Raw genomic sequence first — 24,623 nt, 5'->3', positions numbered from 1 at the left:
AAAATGTTGGGAATGAAAATAGCACAAGTTACTTTGGTTAAATTAATATATACTTTTGTTTGATGACTTTTGTTGATATCTCAGGATGCAAGGATACATATTACTTTATATTCCATGCTAAATACCTTGATACGAAGCATTTTAACACCGTCAATATTTGTTTTTTCCCCAGTAACACATCTATTCACCATTATCAAACACACTCACTACACACACACACACACACCTGTCAGACACTATTTATTGTAAATGAAGACAGATTCTTCTCCTTTTAACTACACTCATGGACACAATCAAATTTTAGGATATTTTCTACTTTTCTTTTTCTTTCCCTTTTTTTTTCCCCTATATTATTTTTGGGCCATTTATTTTAAATTTTATTTTGTCCCATATTTTCTTCCTGGCCTTTTGAACTCGTACAAGATGTACGAAGTTCCTTTTTATTCTCCTCAAATACGAAATTGCCCTCTTTCTATATACCTTTCCTTCGCACCTATGCTTGATTTTCGCCCATCTGAGCAAAAAGACTTAGCGGGTGCAAAACAAGACATCTGTCTACTTTGTCTGTCTGTCAGTCGTAATATTGTGTATGAATTCGGTGTTTAATGTATCCATATTAAATTATTGCAAGCGTTAACGTGATAAACAACATGGCAATGCAAATGTTTGTCAAAAGTGCCAGGTATATATTTACTATGCATTCCATTAAATGTTTACATGAAAATGAGATTGCAAAATAACTTATTAATGCGGTGCCTCAGGTACCAAGGGTAATATGAAAATTTTTGAATGCATTAAACTGAAACTATAGAATATAATTTCAGAATAACTTACTAATGCGGTATCATAAATTAGACATTTTCAGGTGCTGAATTTAATAAAAAAAAACTGTAAAATCTGCTTTTATTCAAAGGATGCATTTACCTAAGCTTCTTTTAATACCAAACATTTTTTCAAGAAATAAAATACTCAGAATAATTATCTTCTATTGTAACTAAAAAATTTGTTCCTACACTCATCAAATACCATTGAGATTCAGGCAAAATTATTTATAATAAATGCAAAACGCTAGTTAGTTATAAAATTTGCGTTGAAGTAACAGATGTATAAAAAATCATCTCCTTGATTTCTTCATTGAAACTTTTTTAGAGTTTAGGGTATTTTTACATTTTTTAATCATGATTACTACAAGGAAGCATACAAAATTTGAAATCTGTAAATTGATTTTTAATTAAAAAAAAAGGGGGAAAGTGCAGAAACTCCCACTGTCAGGCGCGTTTTTAAGAATCGCACATACTCGGTATCCATGTACACATCGACCTATTTTCACTTAAAAAAACATCCCAGAATTGCACAAAAATGGCATTGTGTACTCCCTTGACTTTATCCATATACACATTAATCTATTTTTACTTAAAAAGTTAAAGAAAATTGACAAAAATCCAATTCTTCTTACTCTTGTAAAAAGCGCCAAATAAATACCAATCAAATAAGTGGGCAATTCTGCACTTTATCCAAAAAAAAAAAAAACTATTAAGAAAGTTGAATTGTTTAATTTGAAGCATTTAAAAGTTTTTGTTGTAATAAAATATAAATAAAAACACAAAATGAAAGTAAACATTGGAGACCATCAAAATTGTCTTGTGGTATACAACATTATAGTTAAATAAGTTAAAAGGTATGAAATTTGCAGCAGAATATTATTAATCAGATATGTTAATTCATATGTTATTAAAACAATTATTCGATGCGTTGAATATAATGTACAAGCGGCAAAGAAGAAATTATATGCAATCATGGTGAAATAAAATTTAGGTACGTATATTGAAACCACATTAATGGAAGTTGCCAAATTTTCAGAATTCTCCAAACTTTGGCATCCATGCCCATAACAGTTCTTCAGGTAACCATATCTATTGTAACATGCAATCCAAAAATTCACCAAATCTCCTTTTTCTTCTGTGAAACATTTCCAGACTTTTCCAAGGTAGTTGCACTAATATGTAAGTACCAAAATTAAATTTTTTGAAAAATATTACACAAGATAGCATTTGCTAACCAAAACTTATTTAGGTACTTACGTATTATCCCCTCAACTGGCCAAGTAGTATGATTTAGCGCAAATGCCCTTTAGAATTCCGCAGTAACAATTTGATGACCTTTGCCGAAATTTCCATCAGTGCTCAGCGGGAATATATATAAGTATCCTTATTTAATATCTTTAACAAGGATTATTAATTTATAGAAAAGTGAAAACCAAAGAATTTAAAAACCAAAACATAGTTTTGATAGTTGAAAATAGCTTAGGAGGTGTAAAGAGCAGAAAGTAATTCTGATAGTAAAAAAAATGGTAAAGGAGTATTTTGATTTGGTTTTGCACGTTGCCTTTTGAAACCATAATTCTATTGGTGGTGTAATGTAGATACTGTCATTCTGATATTTTGAAATCATCAGTACAAAGACGTCTAAAGTAATTCCAAATTCTGCCAAAGTAATGGTTCAGAGCATACTGTTATGAAAGTATGATGTTGGCATTTAAAATTAAAATACCTTCTCAGTGTACAGATGTAACATTTTTCTGAACATATATTTGGTTGTAGCATATTATAACATTACCATGTTTGAAATTGTATTTTTAAGTGTACAAAATAACTGCAATAAAATAATTCTTCAATCAGTAGCAGCTGAACCAATTTAAACTGTGTGTTGGTGCCATGCATTACAAAATGTATTTTATTTCGAGAATATATTAAAATGTTTTGCAATGGAGTAATGATTGCTTCAAAATGTGCAAATTATTGTCATAAGTAATTCTGCTGTTAGCACAATACCAAGATTAAATATAAAAACTAATCAGAATACTGTAGGTACAGTGGGAAGTATTAGAAGTTCACCAAAATCAGTAATATATTATCAGAAAACCATATGTATATTGTGTAGTGCATTGTCTGTGGGATAATATTTAGTGATGTTGACTGCTGTCAGTGGCAGATTGTCCAAAGAAATAGGCTCTGGCAGAATAAAAAATGCTGGCCCTAAGGCCTCATATAAAATGTCATTATACATATCATTGTCATCATCATAAAAAAAATAATTTGATAAAAATAAAAATGGTTGATCTTTGGATTATGGTAACTTGGCGAAAATTTGGCGACCAACTCTGCTACAGTAACCCTCTATTTTTTTTTTCCGCCGCCATTTTGTCTTCACGAAGTAAAGACATGTTTCAACTCAACACTTTTTCCAACAATCTACCGAATTGCACTTATGCTAGAAATTTTATCTAACAAAACTGCTTAATCATGACAAATATTCACTGCAAAATTGGGAAAAAGTGCACGATAGCAAACTCCTTGCGTGTTTTTCAGAATAACACATGCACATAAACCATGTACACGTCGACTTATTTTTATTTAAAAAAATCCCAGAATTGCACAAAAATGGCATTGCGCACACTCTTCACTATATCCATGTACACTGCTTTTTTCTCATAAATAAAAAAAATTTCACGAAAATGCATGACAATTTTCTGAATCTTTAAACCCGGTAAAAAGAACATATATGAAATTACCTGATCGTTAAAAAGTATATACCCTTTCCAAATATGAACATTTCTATGCATAAAATAAATAAAATATCCAAAAACTTTTACCTCTAAATTATCTATTATATTATAAACGTCACCAACGAATTCATACCGCAAACTTTACAAATACTTAGTGTCAAATATTTAAATTATTTCCATGCACGTTTACTTCAACTGAAGCATATACCAAATTCCTATAAACATAAAATTCACAAAATAACTATCATTTAATTAAAATATCACTAAACCATGTACACGTCGACTTATTTTTACTTAAAAAAAATCCCAGAATTGCACAAAAATGGCATTGTGCACACTCTTCGCTATATCCATGTACACTGCGTTTTTCTCATAAATTAGAAAAATTTCACGAAAATGCATGACAATTTTCTGAATCTTTAAACCCAGTAAAAAGAACATATATGAAATTACCTGATTGCGAAAAAGTATATACCCTTTCCAAATATGAACATTTCCACGCATAAGAGAAATAAAATATCCAAAAACTTTTACCTCTACATTATCTATTATATTACAAATGTCACCAACTAATTCATACCGCAAACATTAGTTTGGTCAGTACATTAGTGTCAAATATTTAAATTATTTCCATGTACGTTTATTTCCACTCTAAGGTATACCAAATTCTACAAACATATAATTCACAAAATAACTATCATTAAAATATAATTAAATTCAAAAACACTACTTAAAATATAAATAAGCACATACATTAAATTAATAAAAATTAGCTTACAATCCTAATTACTTTAAACTAAATCATTGCTAATAACAATTCTCCAATAATACCAAATTACTTTACTTCCACCTTACATTTAGAACAATGCATAAAAATAATATCCTCAAATAATTAAAAATACTAACTTACCTAATCTTCTTCAGAATCTTGCTTACATGGTGGATACACTTTTATTATTGATTCAATAAAATTATTGAACGATTTTTTCTGCGAATTTTTCCTCCACACTTCCTCCGCTAAATAAAAAGCAAAATTCTCTTTATCACAATGCCTCGGAATGGCACTTTTTATAACACTCCACGTGCCCTCTATTGTATTGGTATGTGCACCTGTTTCTGGATCTTTAAAATAATATTAGACAGCGCCATACAATCCGAAAATTATTCAACACTACTTCACACAACACACAATGAAGCTTAATACAAAATAATATACTGCCACAGATATTTTTCCAAATTCCCCCCCCCTTTCCGATTAAAGAACTATAATTCGTCCATTAATATCACATGACATATCTCATGATCTCTCATTTCCCTCACACAAAATAATGCGTAATCGGAACTGAGTCAAAGAATATTCTTTGACTGAGTACTGCTCACATTATTACCAAAGTCCTAAGTAGTAACCTTTATCGCCTCCAAAATGTCGCCAAACTACCAGTTACCATATTCCAAAGATCAGCCATAAAAATATATCTTTGCAGAAAAATAACACTTTAGATATACAGTGCAATCTTTAATCCGGACGTCCATAATCCGGACCTCAAAGCTACAAACCTTATGCTCATGCATATAATACGTTTATGCATCCGCTACGCATGTGCATAAAGAGAAAAGATACTATTTATATAGAGAGAGACTTTATAGAAGAGAGAATTAAAGAGAAAGTATTAGCACAAAAAAAACGAAGCAACTTAAACAGCTTACATTTAAAGAAATGTTTAATAAAGTAAACAAATAAATATTAAGCTTTTTTTTTTGGTAAATTTTGATATTCTTTAGAACATAATTGCTCTTTATTTCATAAATTACTGTTTCATATTTTTAATTGTATAATTTCTGCATGCTATCTTACGAGATTTAAATTGATGATTTATAATCCGGAAAAACCCTTAATCCGGAATTGCCGAGGTCCCAACGAGTCCGGATTACGGACCTTGTACTGTATATATATATGAATATAAACTACAAACAACAAACAAGTGACTAAATTATATAAAGAAAACAGCAGTTGATTCATTATTAACCATTTAAATATTTTTCAATTCCAGGCATCTGGACAAATATTTCCACCATTATATCTTTAGTTTTTGCTTTAGCCAGAGTATCCTTCTCTATGTTCATCAATAACAATGACTCTAAATTAGCTTGCTTCATAGTACTCCTTAATCCTTTTTATTTTTTAATTTTGAAAAAGCTCTTTCGCATTCAGCTTGCATTATAGAGAGAGTGAGTACAAACCTATGAGCAAAAAAGACATTGGCATTGCTACAAAAATATATCAAGGATAATTTATATACACATAAGACTGAAGTTATGCAAAAATTGCATTTAGCTTTGGATGAATGCTCATTAATAGAGCACTCTCCTTCTGGCTCAGCATCAGGTTCAAAATAATCATTTGCAATTGAATTTTTTAGTATTTTCCATTTACTTATTAGGTTCTGATATTCATCCTTAAAATTATCAAGTATTACATTTGCATAGTGCCGTAATAATATAAATAAATAGTCAAAAGAGTTCGGCGACAATGGCTTTGAAAAGTTTTTGGGATTGAGATTTGAGATGTCTTCATACAACTTTCCTATGCCCTTCAAGCCTATTTCCCGTTGATGAAATGGTGTTAGCCATCATCAAATTAAAGACTGAAATTTCAAATTGTTTGATAGGGCAATTGATATTATAGTCGGACGATTCTTCGTTGTCCATTTGCTTCACTTTTCAGCAGCATCTAGCAGGTAGTCCTTCTTCTCCAATTATATCCCAACCCAGCCTTTCTAGTTTAATATTGCATTCTGTTGGAAACAATTTGGATGTTTTAAATATTAAATCAAAGTTTCTAGAAATGGCTTTCAAAGAGCTTGTAACCTCCATAACCATATTATTGCTAGGATGCTAATCCTTTAGTCTGCAAATATTTCATTACTGGCTTAGTATATTGAAGTATTTTCAAATATACATGAGCAGACAAAATCATTCTAAAAGTTATTTTGTTCAGAATAGATTTTGCTGTTTGTCATATCTGTGCATTTTGTATATCGTTGGAAGCAATACTTTTGAGAGCAAATATTAATTCTACATATAAACTAGCACTTGAATGTGTCAAACATTTGTTTTAGAGTGTTTGTTTTCTTAAAGTTTCTGTGCATCTCCTTTGATTTTTGTTTATCCATTGTACGCACCTAAAAAGTAATGTAAAAAATTCAACTGCAATATTTTTTGTCAACTTCCATTATTCAGCGACACAGTAAAATTCGCTAGGGAGTCTTTTTTTTAATTACAGTTATAATGCAATATTTTCAGTTTCACAATTAAATTATAATGTGACTGTACTGTATTTTCATAAATCTACTTTACGACTGTCAACCATAGGTTCTATTCTACCCCTGCCCTACAGCCTGCAGCTACCATATCTCACGAGTTTGAGCGTGATATGTGGTCCGCACGTCCATGTCTCTCTTGCCATATGTGTCAATTCGATATATGTCGATATGGTACAACTCTGATATACACCCTAATTTCACCAAATGTGGCGATATGTGTTCTGCGCTGGTTTTTGGTGTGATTGCGTGTTGTATGGCAACCCTGTTGACATTGAAAAATCTTTCGCTGGAGTTCGTTGGTTCCAGTGATGCTTTGTGTCTGAGAAGCTAGGGGGGAAGGATTTTAATGGGAAAATTGTTGAAGTTCGGCATAAGGAAATATCGTTGTGGCTGTCCTGTTGAGGGACAATGGATATTTGGAGGTGTGGAAAGAAGGTATGGGAGATTATTTTTAGTGGCTGTGCATGATAGAAGTAGGGATTTGTGATAATTTGTTATAACTTTTATTTGTGAACCATAATATGAATTTTCTGAATAGTGTGTCTGGCTGTCATATAAATACGATAGTGATTATTGGGCAGTATGTTAAAGGCGGTATGAAATTGGTATTTCTGTTGTTCGAAAAGCATTAATGGTAAGTGCATTTTATTTTATTCTTGTTCTTATTTTGTAGAATTTTATGTTCATTGTTTTTTTAGTATGAATTCCTGTCGTTATTTTTTTTTTTTAATTGTTTGAAATTTATTTTAGTTATTTTGTCGATTAGTGCATACCGTCTAAATTGTGCAATTCGTAGATGTTTTTTAAAGTTGAAACAGAACGCTGTGTACATGGTATTCTTTGAAATTTATTGTTGTTATGTTAATTTATTAAAGGGAGGTGTGCGTAGTTTGTAAATTCGTTCGTTGCCTAGATGCTGCCATGCGTAGATTTCTTTTTAAGTTAAAACATATCGCTGTGTACATGGACTCTTGTCAAATAATTTTGGTTAGAAACTTCACGGTTTTGCTATCTAAATTTTTTGTTTTTGTTTCGGATTTTTAGCTTAAATTGTGTGTTCAAAACATGGTTTTTGCATTCGCGAAAACCATGTTTTTGGAGACATTTTAGGCTTAAAGTTCGAAATGTAGACAAAAAATTTAGATAGCAATATGGCAGCGTGTTGGCGAGAAATTTGGCGCCTTGAGGGCGCATATCAGAGTAGTTTCGTCGATATATTCAATTCCATTTTTCAAAATTCTTGATTGGCCCAAAATCGCCCTGGCCTCCACCGCCCCTATCCGCCGCTGATTGCTTTACTGAAAGGCCCAGGTTCGAATCCCACAGAAGACATAGATGTTTGTAAATGTATAATGTCTGTGGGGCATGGGGGCATTCTAAATGTGCGGCGAGCTGAAAGTCCTGTCGGGAGGTTAGTGGTAGGGAAAGAGAGGTGAGAGACCCTCGGACTTGCCCCCCCCCAGGGTGATCTTCATCAAAATTGAGAGCGAACTGAGCAAAGTCGTACTGTCACTGGTATGGTACTCAATGCGGCTAGAGTGAACTTTAAGGTACCCCTTGTATTATGGCGAAGTTGTTGTTTGATTTATCGCCAAGTTGCTGTTTCATTTATGGAAGCCTGAGTAGTTGAATTTATGGAAACCCTATTGTGACGTAATCGGGTGCATGATTCTGGGAAATTTTTAATCATGGGATGTTTCGTAAGCGTTTTTGTGGTGTGTGTTGGTTTAATTCTTTAGACGGTAGAATGGCCGAATGTAGTAAGATTAATTTGAAGTTTCTGTACGATTTGGAGCGAAAGGGGAAAAGAGCTTTATTTGACTGGTGTGTAAATGAAGGTTTACTTAGTAGCCATTATAAGTGTCCTGTATGTAGGAAGGATATGCGTCTAGTCGAACGTAAAAACTGTTTAGATGGATTTGAATGGATTTGTAAGAAGAAAGGTTCATATGGTCACTATGTGAAGTTTCAATCAGAAAGAGTACCTGGTTTGAAAAAAGTCATTTGAGTATGATTGATATTTTGATTTTTACGTGGCCCTGGGTGTACAAAGCGAACTCGAAAATCATAGTAAGTGAATATTTACTTTTGGTAGTGCTTAAATGTATAACATGTTTTTCCTTTTTTATATTATTTTATTGTTTGGTTTAAAATGTATTTTATTGAGATTATGTATTTTTTGCTTGCCTATATTGTAGAATTTGGTGCTCCTTTGACTTTTTAAGTGAAAATATATCGATGTGTACATGGACAAAGTAAAGGGAGTGTGCAATGCAAGTTTGGCAGTGGGGAATAATAAGTACCATGTATTTATTTATTTTTTAATCTTGATGTACATTGTAGGAAAGGACCTTAGGATCTATATATGAATTGAACACATGGACAAAGTAAAGGGAGTGTGCAATGCAAGTTTGGCAGTGTGGAATAATAAGTACCATGTATTTATTTATTTTTTAATCTTGATGTACATTGTAGGAAAGGACCTTAGGATCTATATATGAATTGAACAACAGCTATTGATGTAAAATTAATGCTAAAATAGATTTTAAAGAAAATCAGATGAATTTAATGCATGTAATTATTATTATTTTTTTTTTTTTTTCGTCTAGAATTCAGCAAGCTGTTGTACTTATTAACAAATTGGATAATTCTAAATTTCCTTTGCTGCTCACTCGGATTCTTCAGAAATTACATTTAAAAGTAAGTCTTTCAATTTTTAAAAACCTGATATATACAGCTTATCAGTATTTTTTTTTTCCAGTTATCATATGCAAGATAAAAATTAGGCTAATCTTTGGAATAGGGTAACTGGTAGTTTGGCGACATTTTGGAGGCGATAAAGGTTACTACCTAGGACTTTGGTAATAATGTGAGAAGTACTCAGTTCCGATTACGCATTATTTTGTGTGAGGGAAATGAGAGATCATGAGATATGTCATGTGACATTAATGGACGAATTACAGTTGTTTAATCGGAAAAGGGGGGAAATCTGGAAATTTCGTATTTAGCTATATTCTGTGTTGTGTGAAACGTGACATTAATGGATGAATTACAGTTCTTTAATCGGAAAAGGGGGTTAATTTGGAAAAGCTTCATTGTGTGTTGTGTGAAATAGTGTTGATTAATTTTCGGATTGCATGGCGCTATGTAAAGTGAATTCTAAATTTTTAATGCGTTTATCTGATAATAATAATAAGTTGAGATTGTGTGAAAGGGAGGATATTACAAGTTTAAATGGCGGTGCAAGAAATATGGCGAAAATGGACATTTTGTGAAAAGGAGTGTAAGGAAGGGTACGTGGTTTGCTGAAAGTAGTTTGAGTATAGGTGAAATTTTATTAATTTCTTATTACTTAGTGAATAGACTTCCAGTTGACTACTGGATTTAGGATTTAGAAATTAGCAGTAGTACTGCAGCGACGTAATGAAGATTCTGAAGAAGATTAGGTAAGTTAGTATTTTTAATAATTTGAGGATATTATTTTTATGCATTGTTCTAAATGTAAGGAGTAAATAAATTAAAATGGTATTATTTGAAAATTGTTATTAGCAATGATTTAGTTTAAAGTAATTAGGATTGTAATCTAATTTTTATTAATTTAATGTATGTGCTTATTTATATTTGAAGTAGTGTTTTTTAATTTAATTATATTTTAATTTAATGATCGTGATTTTGTGAGTTATATGTTTGTAGTATTTTGGAATATGTTTGAGTAGTATACGTTGAGTATTTTCATGCATTTTCGTGAAATTTTTCTAATTTATGAGAGAAAAGCAGTGTACATGGATATAGTGAAGAGTGTGCGCAATGCCATTTTTGTGCAATTCTGGGATGTTTTTTTAAGTAAAAATAAGTTGACGTGTACATGGTTTAGTGATATTTTAATTAAATGATAGTTATTTTGTGAATTTTATGTTTGTAGGAATTTGGTATATGTTTTAGTTGAAGTAAACGTGCATGGAAATAATTTAAATATTTGACACTAAGTATTTGTAATGTTTGTGGTATGAATTCATTGGTGACGTTTATAATATAATAGATAATTTAGAGGTAAAAGTTTTCAGATATTTTATTTATTTTATACGTGGAAATGTTCATATTTAGAAAGGGTATATACTTTTTCGCGATAAGGTAATTTCATATATGTTCTTTTTACCGGGTTTAAAGATTCAGAAAATTGTCATGCATTTTCATGAAATTTTTCTAATTTATGAGAAAAAAGCAGTGTACATGGATATAGTGAAGAGTGTGCGCAATGCCATTTTTGTGCAATTCTGGGATGTTTTTTTAAGTAAAAATAAGTCGACGTGTACATGGTTTATGTGTATGTGTTATTGTGAAAAACGCGCAAGGAGTTTGCGATTGTGCACTTTTTCCCAATTTTGCAGTGAATATTTGTCATGATTAAGCAGTTTTGTTAGATAAAATTTCTAGTATAAGTGTAATTTGGTTAGTATATTTTTGGAAAAAGTGTTGAGTAAATAAAAAGAAAAGAAACATGTCTTTACTTCGTGAAGACAAAATGGCGGCGGGAAAAAAAAAAAAAAAAAAAAAAAATAGAAGGTTGCTGTAGCAGAGTTGGTCGCCAAATTTTCGCGAAAAAATCACTAAGTTACCATAATCCAAAGGTCAACCAAAAATTATTTCAAATGTAATAAGAGCTTTGAATTTTATTGTACATATATTTGCTATATTCCAGGGACATAGAGCACTGCTACTTGTTAGTATATATGCATATTTGTAATATAAATAAGTATTGTTTTAAAGTGAAATAACACATACACAAAACAGTCCAAAATCTAAACATGTGTGGCGACTCTGTAAACATGTGTTGTACTCGCCAACCGCGCGCCGTTATCACTAACTGTAACCGAAGGTAATTTTGGCGACATACAGTCACGTCACGTCGTCGGTGCGGTTGGTCGCTCGCTTTCCTCCAACGTGATTGTCTGTCGACTGTAGTAATTAAGTTTTAATATTGTGATGCGATTAAATGTTTTTGTTATAAAAAAATTGGCTCTTATGCCATGTTAAGAATTCATCCTTAAAAGCACTGGCAAATTCCAATATGCATAGTTTGTTGTTGCACACAGCCGCAACCACGTGCAACAAATGGTGACTTCAGGACGGTGAGGCTTAAGCCAAATGAATCGTCAAAATTTTTAGTACAGCAGAAATTTTGTGCTTAAACAAGACCTTGTAATAATGTGCGAAATGCAGCTGAACCAATATTTTTTACTTATGTGTATTGGATTACTTATCGTGTCTATTGGATCGTGCATCAGTTTCATCATATTACAGTCACGTGGATTACCTTCATGTTTCCATTTGTGATCATCTTTCAGACATGCAGATTACCTTAATCTTCCATTAATGATAGTGTTCCAACATCAAGTGAGTGGATAATTTCTGTACATCAAGGTGATATTTTCTACCTTTTATTCCGCACATGGATTCGTATGTATTCGTCAAGCGGGTGAGTTTTTTCCTATATTCATTTGAACCCAGGTCCTAACATTAATTATTTTGTGTTTCTTCACGTGTACTGCAACAATATTCTTGAACTATATCGTTTTTTTTTTTTTTTTTTTTGTTATCTGTATTTATTCATATTTATTATGGCTACTAGCGATCCTCTAGCCACTGATGACAAACAAATGACTCGCGTTGCTATGAAACCTGCCCCATTTTGCCGTAGTGACCCCAACCTTTGGTTTTTTTCAATTAGATGCACAATTCAAGCTCGGGGGTATAACACGTGACGACACGAAATTTTATACTGCAATTTCCGCCCTCGACACTGAGGCTCTTCAGTCAGTACGCAAGATTGTTCTGAAACCCCCTCGGATAATAAATACGAGGAATTGAAAAATAAATTAATTTCAGTTTATGAGGAGTCTGAAAACACCAAACTAAAGCAGTTATTACAAGATTTGCAACTTGGGGATATGCACCCATCCCAGTTATTGTCAAAAATGCAGGAACTTGCGGGTGACAATTTTAAGTTTAATGTTTTACAGTCATTGTGACTCAATCGTCTCCCGAACAATATCCAAGCTATTCTTGCCTCCAGTAACAAGAACCTACCCCAACTGGCCCAAATGGCAGACAAAATTCATGATGTTCTCCAACCACAAGCAATCAGTCAAGTTCAGCATCCCAGTGTTGATATTTCATCTCTTCAACAACGAATCCAGGAATTATCATTGCAGGTCGCAGCCTTACAGACACTATCTCACTATCATCCGCGCGGTAGATCAAAGTCCCGGAACCGAAATAATAGGGAATACCAACGCGCTCATTCTGGTACTCAATCAGACATTTGTTTCTATCACAGCCAACTCGGTGATAAAGCGCGCAAGTGTATACCTCCATGCCAATTTCAGAAGACCTCTTTAAACTGAAGGGGCCGTCAATCGAAGCCATGAGTGACAACGGCCCGTGCATTAGTCGATTGTTCGTAACAGATAAACCATCAGGCAGACGTTTTCTTGTTGATACAGGTGCTAACATTTCGGTTGTACCTCCCTCTTTTGCCGAATCCAAATGGCCGCCTGGAAAATTTAACTTATTTGCAGCTAACGGGTCAAAAATTGCAACATATGGAGAAATATTAATGTCTTTGGATCTAGGATTGCGTCGCAAATTTCAATGGCCATTTGTCATCGCTGCGGTTTAGCACCCAATAATTGGTGCAGACTTTCTGCAAAAATTTTCTCTGTTGGTCGACATTAAAAATTGACACTTACTCGACTCCATCACACAATTGTCCGCGGTAGGTAGCATTGGAAATGCCACTAATTTTGGAATTAAATTAATTTCCGGTAATTCTCCTTTCCACAAACTACTTGAGCAATACCCTAACGTCATCCGCTCAGTAACTGGCAAACCGACTGCTGACCACGGTATTGTACACGTCATAGAGACTACTGGACCACCAATCTTTGCCAAAGCACGGCGGTTGCCTCCAGAGAAATTAAAGGCTGCAAAAGAAGAATTTAAATACATGCTTGAGCAAGGAATCTGTCGGCCATCTAAAAGTTCATGGGCCAGTCCACTCCACATGGTCCCTAAGAAAAACGGCGACTGACGTCCTTGTGGGGATTATCAACGTCTTAATTCAGTTACTTTGCCTGATAGATATCCGGTTCCTCATATTCAGGACTGCATGCAAGTCTTGGAAGGCAAAAATATTTTTTCTACGTTAGATTTGACTTGTGCTTACCATCAGATCCCTGTCAATCCACCTGATATACCAAAAACTGCTGTAATAACACCTTTTGGATTATTCGAATTTCCTGTCATGACTTTCGGGTTATGTAACGCTGCGCAAACGTTTCAGCGCTTCATTAATGAAATCCTTCGAGATTTAGATTTGGTCACGAAGTTTCTTCGGAGGGTGTTCGTCCACTTAGTGACAGAGTCACTGCAATTCAAAATTTCCCAGAGCCAAAAACTGTTCAGGAGCTGTGTCGTTTTCCGGCCATGTTAAATTTTTATCATCGCTTTCTTCCTCATCTCCGCTGAAAAGCAGGCACCTTTGCACGCATATTTGGTTGGGAGTAAAAAGAAAGATACGCGGCCAATTATTTGGTCTGATGATGCCCGTACAGCCTTTGTACAATGTAAGAATGACTTAGCGTCGGCAACAGCTCTTAGCTATCCTTCTAAGCACCCTTTAGCATTAATGGTTGACGTGTCTAATACAGCCATGGGTGTGGTTTTGCAGGAACTGGTAGACGGTGCATGGAAGCCTCTGGCTTTCTTCTCGAAAAAATTTTCTGCAGCGCAATCAAAATACAGCATTTACGACCGCGAACTTATTAGTGCATATGAGGCTGTTAAACATTTTCGTCATATGGTAGAAGGTCGTGTGTTTTCTATCTATACCGACCACAAGCCGCTAATTTTCGCTTTTCGAGAAAAGCCTGACAAGGCTTCTCCCTGGCAAATGCGTCACCTTGATTACATAGCGTAGTTTACAACCGATTTTAGGCATGTAGAAGGCCCTCAAAATACACTTGCTGATGCTCTGTCCAGAATTGAAGAGGTTCAGTTGCTATCAACAACAGATTTCTCCGCCATTGCTGAATGTCAGAAACAGGACCCAGAATTGCAACATCTTTTGTCTGACAAGTCTTCTCATGGACTTAATTTAGTACCTTTGCAGTTAGAACCAGATCTTTTACAGTACTGCGATGTGCAAGGTAATGTGGTGCGGCCATATGTTCCACTGAAATTCCGACATGGTATTTTTAGCGGCCTCCGTAATTTATCCCAACCTGGCATCCGTGCTTCTTTCACGTTAATTCAACAGCGTTTTGTATGGCCTGGTATGCAGAAGGACATCGCTGCATGGGCGAGGTCAGGTACAGACTGTCAAAAATCAAAAATTCACAGGCACACCCAAACTCCATGTCAACGCTTTGAGTTACTATCTTCTCGCTTTAGCCACATACATATCGATTTGGTTGGACCCTTACCCCCATCACTAGGTTATACATATCTTCTTACGTATGTCGACAGATACACACGTTGGCCAAAGGCTATCCCTATTGTAGATATGTCAGCCAACACTGTGGCAAAACCTTTTTTTTTTTTTCTGTATGGATTTCACGGTTTGGGGTACCCGAGTACGTTACCACGGACCAAGGACGGCAGTTCGAATCTCAATTATTTACTGCATTAACAAAATTCTTGGGTACTAAAAAGATCCGTACATCCCGTACCACCCGAATTCCAATGGACTTGTTGAGAGATTCCATCGCTCTCTTAAATAGGCCATTAGATGCCATACTGATATTCACTGGGTTGATGTCCTTCCTACTGTGTTGTTAGGACGCAGAACGGCTATCAAAGAGGACCTGGGTTCTTCAAGTGCTGAAATGGTTTATGGTACCAATTTACATTTACCGGGAAATTTTATAAATCCCGCAAAAAACTCACCCAATGTCCAGCCCCATGCATTCCTCAAACAATTGCATGAAACCATGTCTGCATTATACCCTAAGCCCACAAGCATACATTCTTAAAGACCTGTGTTTGTTCCTAAAGAACTCGCTACATCCTCACATGTGTTCTTACGGTGTGATACATCAAAAAAGTCCTTGGAGCCTACCTATATGGGCCCACACCTAGTTCTAAGTCGCACATCCAAGAACTATCGGATACTAATCAGCGACAAAAATACAGTGGTGAGCCTTGATCGTCTCAAACCAGCCTTTATCTTAGCACCACAAACTGTCGAGACTGGTACATCAGTCCCAACTCCTTCGAAGCCACCTTCATCTATTGGGTCTACACCAACATCTGCTACTACGTCAGTTCCGGTGCCTGGATCCCAGAAAACAAGTGTTCCTCAGTATACACGTTCCGGACGTAGAATCCGATTTAACCCTCGGTACCTTTAATTCGTTGATACTGGAGGGGGAGTAGTGTGGCGACTCTGTAAACATGTGCTGTACTCGCCAACCGCTCGCCGTTATCACTAACTGTAACCGAAGGTAATTTCGGCGACACACAGTCACGTCTCGTCGTCGGTGCGGTTGGTCGCTCGCTTTCCTCCAACGTGATTGTCTGTCGACTGTAGTAATTAAGTTTTAATATTGTGATGTGATTAAATGTTTTTGTTGTCAAAAAATTGGCTCTTATGGCATGTTATGAATTCATCCTTAAAAGCACTGGCAAATTCCAATACGCATAGTTTGTTGTTGCACACAGCCGCAACCATGTGCAACACATGCATTAATTGGAATGATTTATTATCTGGACATGGAATAGGATTTTTTTTTTAAGAACTTTTTGTGGCACTCGTAATGTCAAACTGTCCTTTCCCCAACCGAAAAGTCATGAAAATGTATATTCATGAGGCAACATAATATATGCCAAAATAGTTGTATGGTAACCCACAATGTTGCCAAAAAATATTTATGCATTCTTTTTGTATTAAGCAGATTTCATTTTCTCGTGATAAATCACAATGGGAATATAGAGTTTTCTGATTGGCAAAAAAGAAAGAGTTTTATTTCAACAGTAATATGGCATTTTGTTTAATAATAGAGAATGCAAATGAAGTTGCACTACTTAAATGACCAAATGTTATGGAAATCCGGTGTAAAATATAGCAAGTAAAGTGTTAAAATATAGGTCAAATTGGTTTAAAGATAGTCACATCTTGTTACCAACAGCTGTTTAATTTATTCATTGTTGTCCAGTGCACAGTTGACAAGTTTTGCTTGATGCTAAATGCACTGACTTTTTTCTTAGTGAATACAGATTGCTGAATACTTGGGGAAAACAGTAGAAGAAAAAAAATTCTTTATATATATATAAAAAAAATTATTGCCGAAGTTTCTTGAAGTACTTTTTCTTTTTTCTCACGCAGTGTAGGAATGGAGAATGTAATATTTAATTATATTTAAGAAAAAGCAAGTGATATAAATTGATTTTCTTCTGATTACCTGAGATGATTTGTTACTTTTTGTTTATAGTAGCCCCATAGCAAAAATTTCATTTGTCATTCCATTACGAAATTAATGTCATATTATTTGGTACTATTCGGTTTCTAGGGCCGTAAAAAATCGCTATTGTTGATTGCAACTGTTGTTGATGCAAATGCTGCCAGAAATAATTGCGGCAATAATTGTGGCAAGAAAGGAAGTATAACACAGTCAGAAGTCATTAATTCGGACACCCTTAATCCGGAATGATCTATAATCCAGACCTCAAAACTACAAACGACGCATGCGTAAGTGCCTATGTGCATGCGCATAAGACCTTTACAGCTGCGCATATGCGCGTGCGCAAGCTCATAATACTTTTACGCATGTGCGTTTAATGTATAACGGACGGGCGGTATGAGGTAAAATTATCTAATTATCTATTTCAATTAATGTTGCAGATTGCGTTGTTCCTTAATCTTCAAATTGGATCCGGCTTATTATTTTTTGCAGACTGTTAGAGTAATTTTATAAAAGTAAGCTTGAACTTTCGATTATGTCAAATAGAATTTCCGATGCTGGAGCTCCCAAAGGATCTACAAAGCGAAAGTATGTTTCGATGTCCATCAAACAAAAAGTGGAATTACTGCAAAAAATGGATAAAGGCATGAAGTGACAGAGAGGTTAGTGAAAAGGAAAAAATTTCGATTGATAAGTTAGTCGGTATTCTTGGCACAGCAATTACAGGACTTGAACAGCGAAACTTTGTAACTGAAGAAGAAATTATGTCTGTTTATATAGAATTAAAGAGAAAGTATTAGCACATAAAACAACTTACATTGGAAGAAATGTTTAATAAAGAAACAAATAAATATTAAGCTTTTCATTTTTTGTAAATTTTGATACCCTTTAGATCATAATTGTTCTTTATTTCATAAATTACAGTTTCATATTTTTAATTTTATAATTTCTGCATGCCATCTTACCAGATTTAAACTGATGATCTATAATCGAGAAAAATCGGTAATCCGAAATCGTCAAGTCCCGACGAGTCAGGATTAACGACTTTTGACTGTAGTAAATAACTATCTAAGATTGATGTTTTAATTTAGATGAAAGGTTAATTTCATATAATACTTTTTTATTAGTATAATTTATATGAAAAAGGCTAAACATGACTGAATGGAAACGTAAGAGTAAATAACTATTTCAGATCATTATTATAATTTATATAAAAATTGCTAAACATAACTGAATGGATGCCTGAATGGATTGCTAAAGTTCTAGTTAGTAACCTTTATCACCTTACAAAATGTCCAAAAACTACCTGTTACCATATTCTAAAGATTAGCCAGAATTGGATTTTTGTCAATTTTGTTTTACTTTTTAAATGAAAATAGGTCTATATGTACATATGTAAAGTCAAGGTGGTGCGCAGTGCCTTTTTTGTGCAATTCTGGGATTTTTTTTAAAGTGAAAATAGGTCGATGTGCACATGGATACCGAGTATGTGCAATTCTTTAAAACGCACCAAGCAGTGGGCGATTCTGCACTTTACCCAAAATTCTATTGCCGACTTTTCATCATGGACAATTCCCAAATTGTTAAATCCATAGGATATCAAAAAAGGATTTAAAAATTAAACTAGTATTTCAATGGCATCTTAAGAAATATAGTGTTGAAGGTATTTGTGGTTCATTTTTGTTTACTGTTACAACTTCGCTAAATCGAGATGAGCAGATGAATAAAACAGAATTAAAGTTCTTACCTTAATAAAGTGTAATCCAAGCTGCCGATGTAAGGAACACGATCATTATATTAGCAAACACAAAATAACATATTTATTACGTATATGAAGGGAAAAAAATATAGCGATGATTACAAGCGTTGTTTACTGTCCATTGCATAACGCGAGAAGTGAGTCATACAAGGAGAGAATGTTTCTCCTTCTTCTTCTTCTTTTTTTTTTTTTTTTTTTTTTTTTTTGATCAAGTCCAATCACAGCTAGCGGGGGTGAGGGGGAAACTAATGTCGGAGTTGTACAGCCTCATCGCTGTCGTTATGAATTGCTCCACAATCTCCCACTAGATGAGCTGTTTTGTCCGAAGTAAGGCCGATTCCTTTTAATAAAAATTCCAGCTGTAGTCTCGGCAAAGGTTTCGTGAACATGTCTGCATACATCATTTTACTGTTGCAGTGTATTAATTTAACAATCCCTTGATTTTGTAGATCACATACGTAGTGATATTTCACATCGATGTGTTTGGTGTAACTGCTTCGTTTCTCTTTTCGGGAAAGATATATGCATGATATATTGTCCTCGAATACGATGTTCGCTTCCTGTTGAGCGAAACCTAAATCTCCCATCAGTTGTCTAATCCATTGTAGCTCCTGCAATGTTAAGGCTAGAGCGATGTATTCAGCTTCTGTCGAAGATAGGGCGACACAATTTTGTTTCTTGCTTCCCCATGATACCGTACTGTTTCCTATTTGAAATATATATCCGGATGTGGATTTTCTGTCAGAGGTATCTCCTGCCCAATCAGCATCACTGTAAGCTTTGATGACTGGTGCACCATTGGATTTTAGATGTAATTTGTAATTAATTGTCGCTCTCAAATATTGTATGATTTTAATGATACCGTTCCAGTCTGATGTTGATGGATTTTCTACTTTTCTGCTAAGTATTCCAACAGAATTTGCTATGTCAGGTCTTGATACTGTTGCTAAATATAAAAGTGCTCCCACTGCTTCCCTATACTTCCGATTATCGGGAAAAACGTCATCCTGGTTGTTTTGGTTCTTCGTAAAATTCGTAGTCATGGGTGTATAGCTTAGTTTCTTTGGTGACTCTCCATTGAATTTTTCGATCATACTATTAATCTTGTTAGCTTGATGAAGTTTAAAGCTTCCGTCTTTTTCTCTTTCGATTTCAATTCCTAGATATGTAGACACTTCTCCAAGATTTCGAATGTCGAAATATTCTTTGAGAATTCGTTCAACTTCTTGAATTGATTCACACTTGTCGCTCGCGACTAATATGTCATCAATGTAAACGATTATGTAAGTTCTTGCGTTTTTCTCGATTAGTGTGAAGGAACATGGATCAGCCTTTCCTTGAGCGTATCCTTGTTTGCGCAGGATTTCGGCTATCTTGTGATTCCACTTTCTGGCTGCCTGTTTTAGTCCGTAGATACTTTTATTCAGTTTACAGATTTTATTTGCTTCTGAATCAGAGATGTAGCCTTCTGGTTGCTTCATATATATATCTTCTTTCAGATCTCCATATAGAAATGCTGTTTTTACATCTAAGTGATTTACGTGCATTTTCTTTTGAGCTGCTATTGCCAAAATAGTCTTTATTATTGTATACTTTACGACTGGTGCGAATGTTTCGTCGTAGTCGTGCCCAAATTTTTGGCAATATCCTTTAGCTACTAAACAAGCTTTATATCTGATAATATTTCCTGAAGCGTCGGATTTTGTTTTAAATGTCCATTTGTTTCCAATTGCTTTCTTTCCTTTTGGAAGATCGACTAGTTCCCATGTTTTGTTTCTTTTCAATGCTTCCATTTTTTCTTTCGTAGATTTTAACCATAGTTCCTTTTCTTTGGTAGGAAAAGTTTGAAGTTCTTCCCAGTCTTTACGAACTTTGATTTCTTCATTCTTAGTCAGGTATGAGAACCTGTTTGGTGGGATTCCTTTAGTCGTTCTGTGGGATCTTCTCGGTAATGGGGGAATTTCTTCTGTTTCAATTACTTCCTCTGTAATATCATTTGGATGTGGTTCTGTCAATTTATTTTCTTTAAAAGGCCATTCTATTTCCTCATGCTGATCATTTAATTGACAAGGCATTTCTTCTTTTTTGTTTTCATCGAATATTACGCTTCTGATCACGACGTTGTTTGCATGTGGCATGTAAATTCTATATCCTTTAGTACGGTCACTATATCCAACAAGAATTCCTTTTTCTGCTCTTTCGTCTAGTTTGCTTTTTTTCTGCTTTGGAACTCGACAATAAGCTGTGCTGCCGAAAACTCTGATATGGCTTAGGTTTGGCTTCTTATTATTCCATAGTTCATACGGTGTTTTTTCAACTGATCTTGATGCTAGCCTGTTTTGTAGATAGGTGGCTGTCATTACGGTTTCACCCCAAAATCCTCTTTTGAGTCCTGAATCGAGTAGCAGGCATCTTGTCATTTCCATTAAGTATCGATTTTTTCTTTCTGCTCTACCGTTCTGTTGCGGTGAATATGCTACGGAGGTTTGATGTTCAATTCCCTCTTCGTTTAGATAGTTTTCAATCTCTTTGCTTGTATATTCTCCTCCATTGTCTGTTCTTAAGACTTTTGGCTTCTTTCCAAATTTGTTCTTCGTCATGGTTACAAATTGTTTTAACTTGGAGATAGCTTCATCTTTTGTAGCTAGCAGATAGATCGTTGTATATCTCGAATGATCGTCGATGAATGTTATGAAGTATTTCTTTCCTCCTAGTGATGTTATACCGATTGGCCCACAGATATCTGAGTGTATCAAGTCTAGAACTGATTTCGCTCTATAGTCGTTTAGCTTGGGATATGGCAATTCAGTCATTTTGCCTCTGATACAGCATTCGCATTCTTTTTCCTTTTTGGCTTCTCCGTCAATTCTTATTCCGGTTGCCAGGTCATCATTCTTTAGCCTCTTGATTGCTTCATAATTTCTGTGTCCTAGCCTTCTATGCCAAAGATCTATACTATTTTCTCTTCTTTCTGCAGTTGCAATTTTGGCTTTTCTTCTTTGCGATTCAACTATGGTGTATAAATTTCCTTCTGCTTTAGCAATTCCTATGGTTTTATTTTTCTTCTTTATTCTGCAAATATCTTCTTCAAATTCAACTGTGAATCCTTTCTTTGTAATTTTTTCTTACGGATATCAATCCTCCTTCTAGGTCAGGAACGTACAGAACATCTACGAGTCTCACTTCTATTTCGTTATCTTCGTCATCTGTACAGTATAAGTATCCTTCTCCTATACCTTCGGACTTCATCTGCGTGCCGTTAGCAATTGTTATCTGCTCAGTTTTGCTTCTATCCAATTTGGTGAAAAAGTTTATGTTATCGGTCATATGACAAGTAGCACCTGAGTCAACTGACCAGTTTGAGTTTTGAGATTTTCTTTCTCTGTTGACTTCGAACGTGTAATTCTCAGTCTTCTCATGATTCTTATTTTCGTTTTCATCTTCATGTGTATCCTCGTTTACAGCAATTTTCGTTTTCTGTTTATTTCCATAATTTCCTTTATTTGTTTGCTTTTCATTCTTGAAAAATGAGTTACTTTCGTTTTTATCTTTTTCTTTGTGGTTATTTAAGAATCTGCACTCTTTTTCTAAGTGTTTTCTAAGTATTTTTTGCAATAATTGCATCTTCGTTGATTTAAATGCTTGAATTTTGTGTTAAAATTCATTTCGAAGGCAGTCGTTTCTTCTGCTCGCGTTACTTCTTTTCTTCGCAGGCATTCGTCGATGAGTTTCGTTTTTACTTATTCCAGCGTTAGTTCTTCTTCTGGGCGTGCTTCTAAAGCTGTAATGAGATTTTCGTAGCTCTTTGGTAAGCCGCTTAGTAAGAGCGCTGCAATGTGACTGTCCTTTATTTCTTCACCGATTCCTCGCAGCTCATCTACGATTTCGAGCATTTTGTTGACGTGTTCTTCGAGTTTGTATTCATTTTCTGCTTTTAATGTATACAGCTTTCTCAGAAGGTAAAGTTTGCTGGAAAGATTCTTTCTTTCATGTATTTTCTTTAATTCATTCCATATTTCTTTGGCTGTCGTTTTATTTCTTATGTGTACGATTTGGTTGTCTTCTACGAGTAAACTAATGGTAGCTTGTGCTTGTTCATCTCGTTTTCTCCATTCGACGTTTATTTCTTTTGGTGTATTATCTGCTATTAAATCCCATAAATTTTCCTTCTTCAGGATCATATCAAGTTTGTATTTCCATACTTGATAGTTGTTATTGTTTAGTTTCATGATCGAATATTTATTTTCGCAGCTAGTAGCCATTTCTGCTTCTGTATTTCGAATGTGCTGTACGCAACTATGCAGTTTTGTTTCGCTTTTGAAGACAGGCTTGGCTTTTCCTTTTTCGGATTATCCAGCGATAATTTATGGTAAAGTATCTTTTCTGTTTTTTATTCTTAATGGCTTATCTCGATATATTTTATGCGTTTAGTTGAAGTAAACATATTCTTGGTCTCGTAATCTTTTGTTGAAGGTATTCGTGGTTCATTTTTGTTTACTGTTACAACTTCGCTAAATCGAGACAAGCAGATGAATAAAACAGAATTAAAGTTCTTACCTTAATAAAGTATAATCCAAGCTGCTGATGTAAGGAACACGATCATTATATTAGCAAACACAAAATAACATATTTATTAGGTATATGAAGGAAAAAAATATAGCGATGATTACAAGCACTGTTTACTGTCCATTGCATAACGCTAGAAGTGAGTCATACAAGGAGAGAATGTTTCTCCTTCTTTTTTTGGGGGAGGATCAAGTCCAATCACAGTTAGCGGGGGTGAGGGGGGAACTAACGTCGGAGTTGTACAGCCTCATCGCTGTCGTTATGAATTGCTCCACATATAGAACTATATAAACTTACGCAATCTGAAAATAGCACGTACGCTAGATTTGGCGCGCTGTTAAATGGACGCGTTTGCTAAATTTGGCGCTTTTGCCCAAACATTTTCGCTTCAATTTTTTTACGGCCCTTAAAACAGAAGAGTAACTATTATTCTATTGTCCTACTTATTAAATATATATACATATTATTTTATTATTATATTATTACATTAGTGAAGAAATTGGCTGGGGATGGAGTGTAGCAGTAAATAACGTGCCAAAAATTTAGCAAGGCTATATGAGACTGCTTTAAAAAGTACAGATTTTTTTAAGCTAAGAAAAATCATTATCCACTGCAATGTTGAATCACTCAACATATTGTTTTGCCTTCAAACATCTTTGGCCTAGTCTTTAAAGGATTGTTTAAGGGGCAGCATTTTTTTCTGTCTTTTCTAGCTCGTACATGACAAGTGAAGACTAAAAGCTCATATTTGGAGAGAAATATTGCACATGCTTGTTTTCATTTGTTAGTGAAGAGGAAAGAAGGAAGAGAATTAGATTACTTCGAATTTAAACTTGGCTAGCATAGCTAACCACACTTTTGGCCCTTAAGTGGTTGTAGGAGGTGTAGCATTTTTCTGCCTGACTTAAACAATAAATAAAGTCCCAATATATATTTGTTTGGAGTAGGTT

The 24,623-nt window shown here is 34.5% G+C and overlaps 1 protein-coding gene across 3 annotated transcripts in view; it reads left to right on the top strand.

The window, feature by feature from the left end:
- The first annotated feature begins 526 nt into the window (after nt 1-526).
- Nucleotides 527-24,623, top strand: part of Vlet (COMM domain containing 10 protein valette) — a 75,743-nt gene continuing 51,646 nt past the window's right edge. For all 3 annotated transcript variants that reach the window (XM_085811082.1, XM_085811083.1, XM_085811081.1), the window contains exons 1-2: nt 527-682; nt 9,498-9,588. In XM_085811082.1, the coding sequence (XP_085667208.1) occupies nt 651-682; nt 9,498-9,588 (123 nt within the window). In that variant the 5' untranslated portion in view covers nt 527-650. The remainder of the gene's footprint in view (nt 683-9,497; nt 9,589-24,623) is intronic.

The sequence above is a fragment of the Stegodyphus dumicola genome, chromosome 2, assembly GCF_044657685.1.
Source record: "Stegodyphus dumicola isolate Sdum_Otavi_A_Nest chromosome 2, ASM4465768v1".
Lineage (NCBI taxonomy): Eukaryota > Metazoa > Arthropoda > Arachnida > Araneae > Eresidae > Stegodyphus > Stegodyphus dumicola.
Note: the sequence above shows the minus strand (reverse complement) of the source record. Positions and strands in the feature narration are given on the sequence as shown.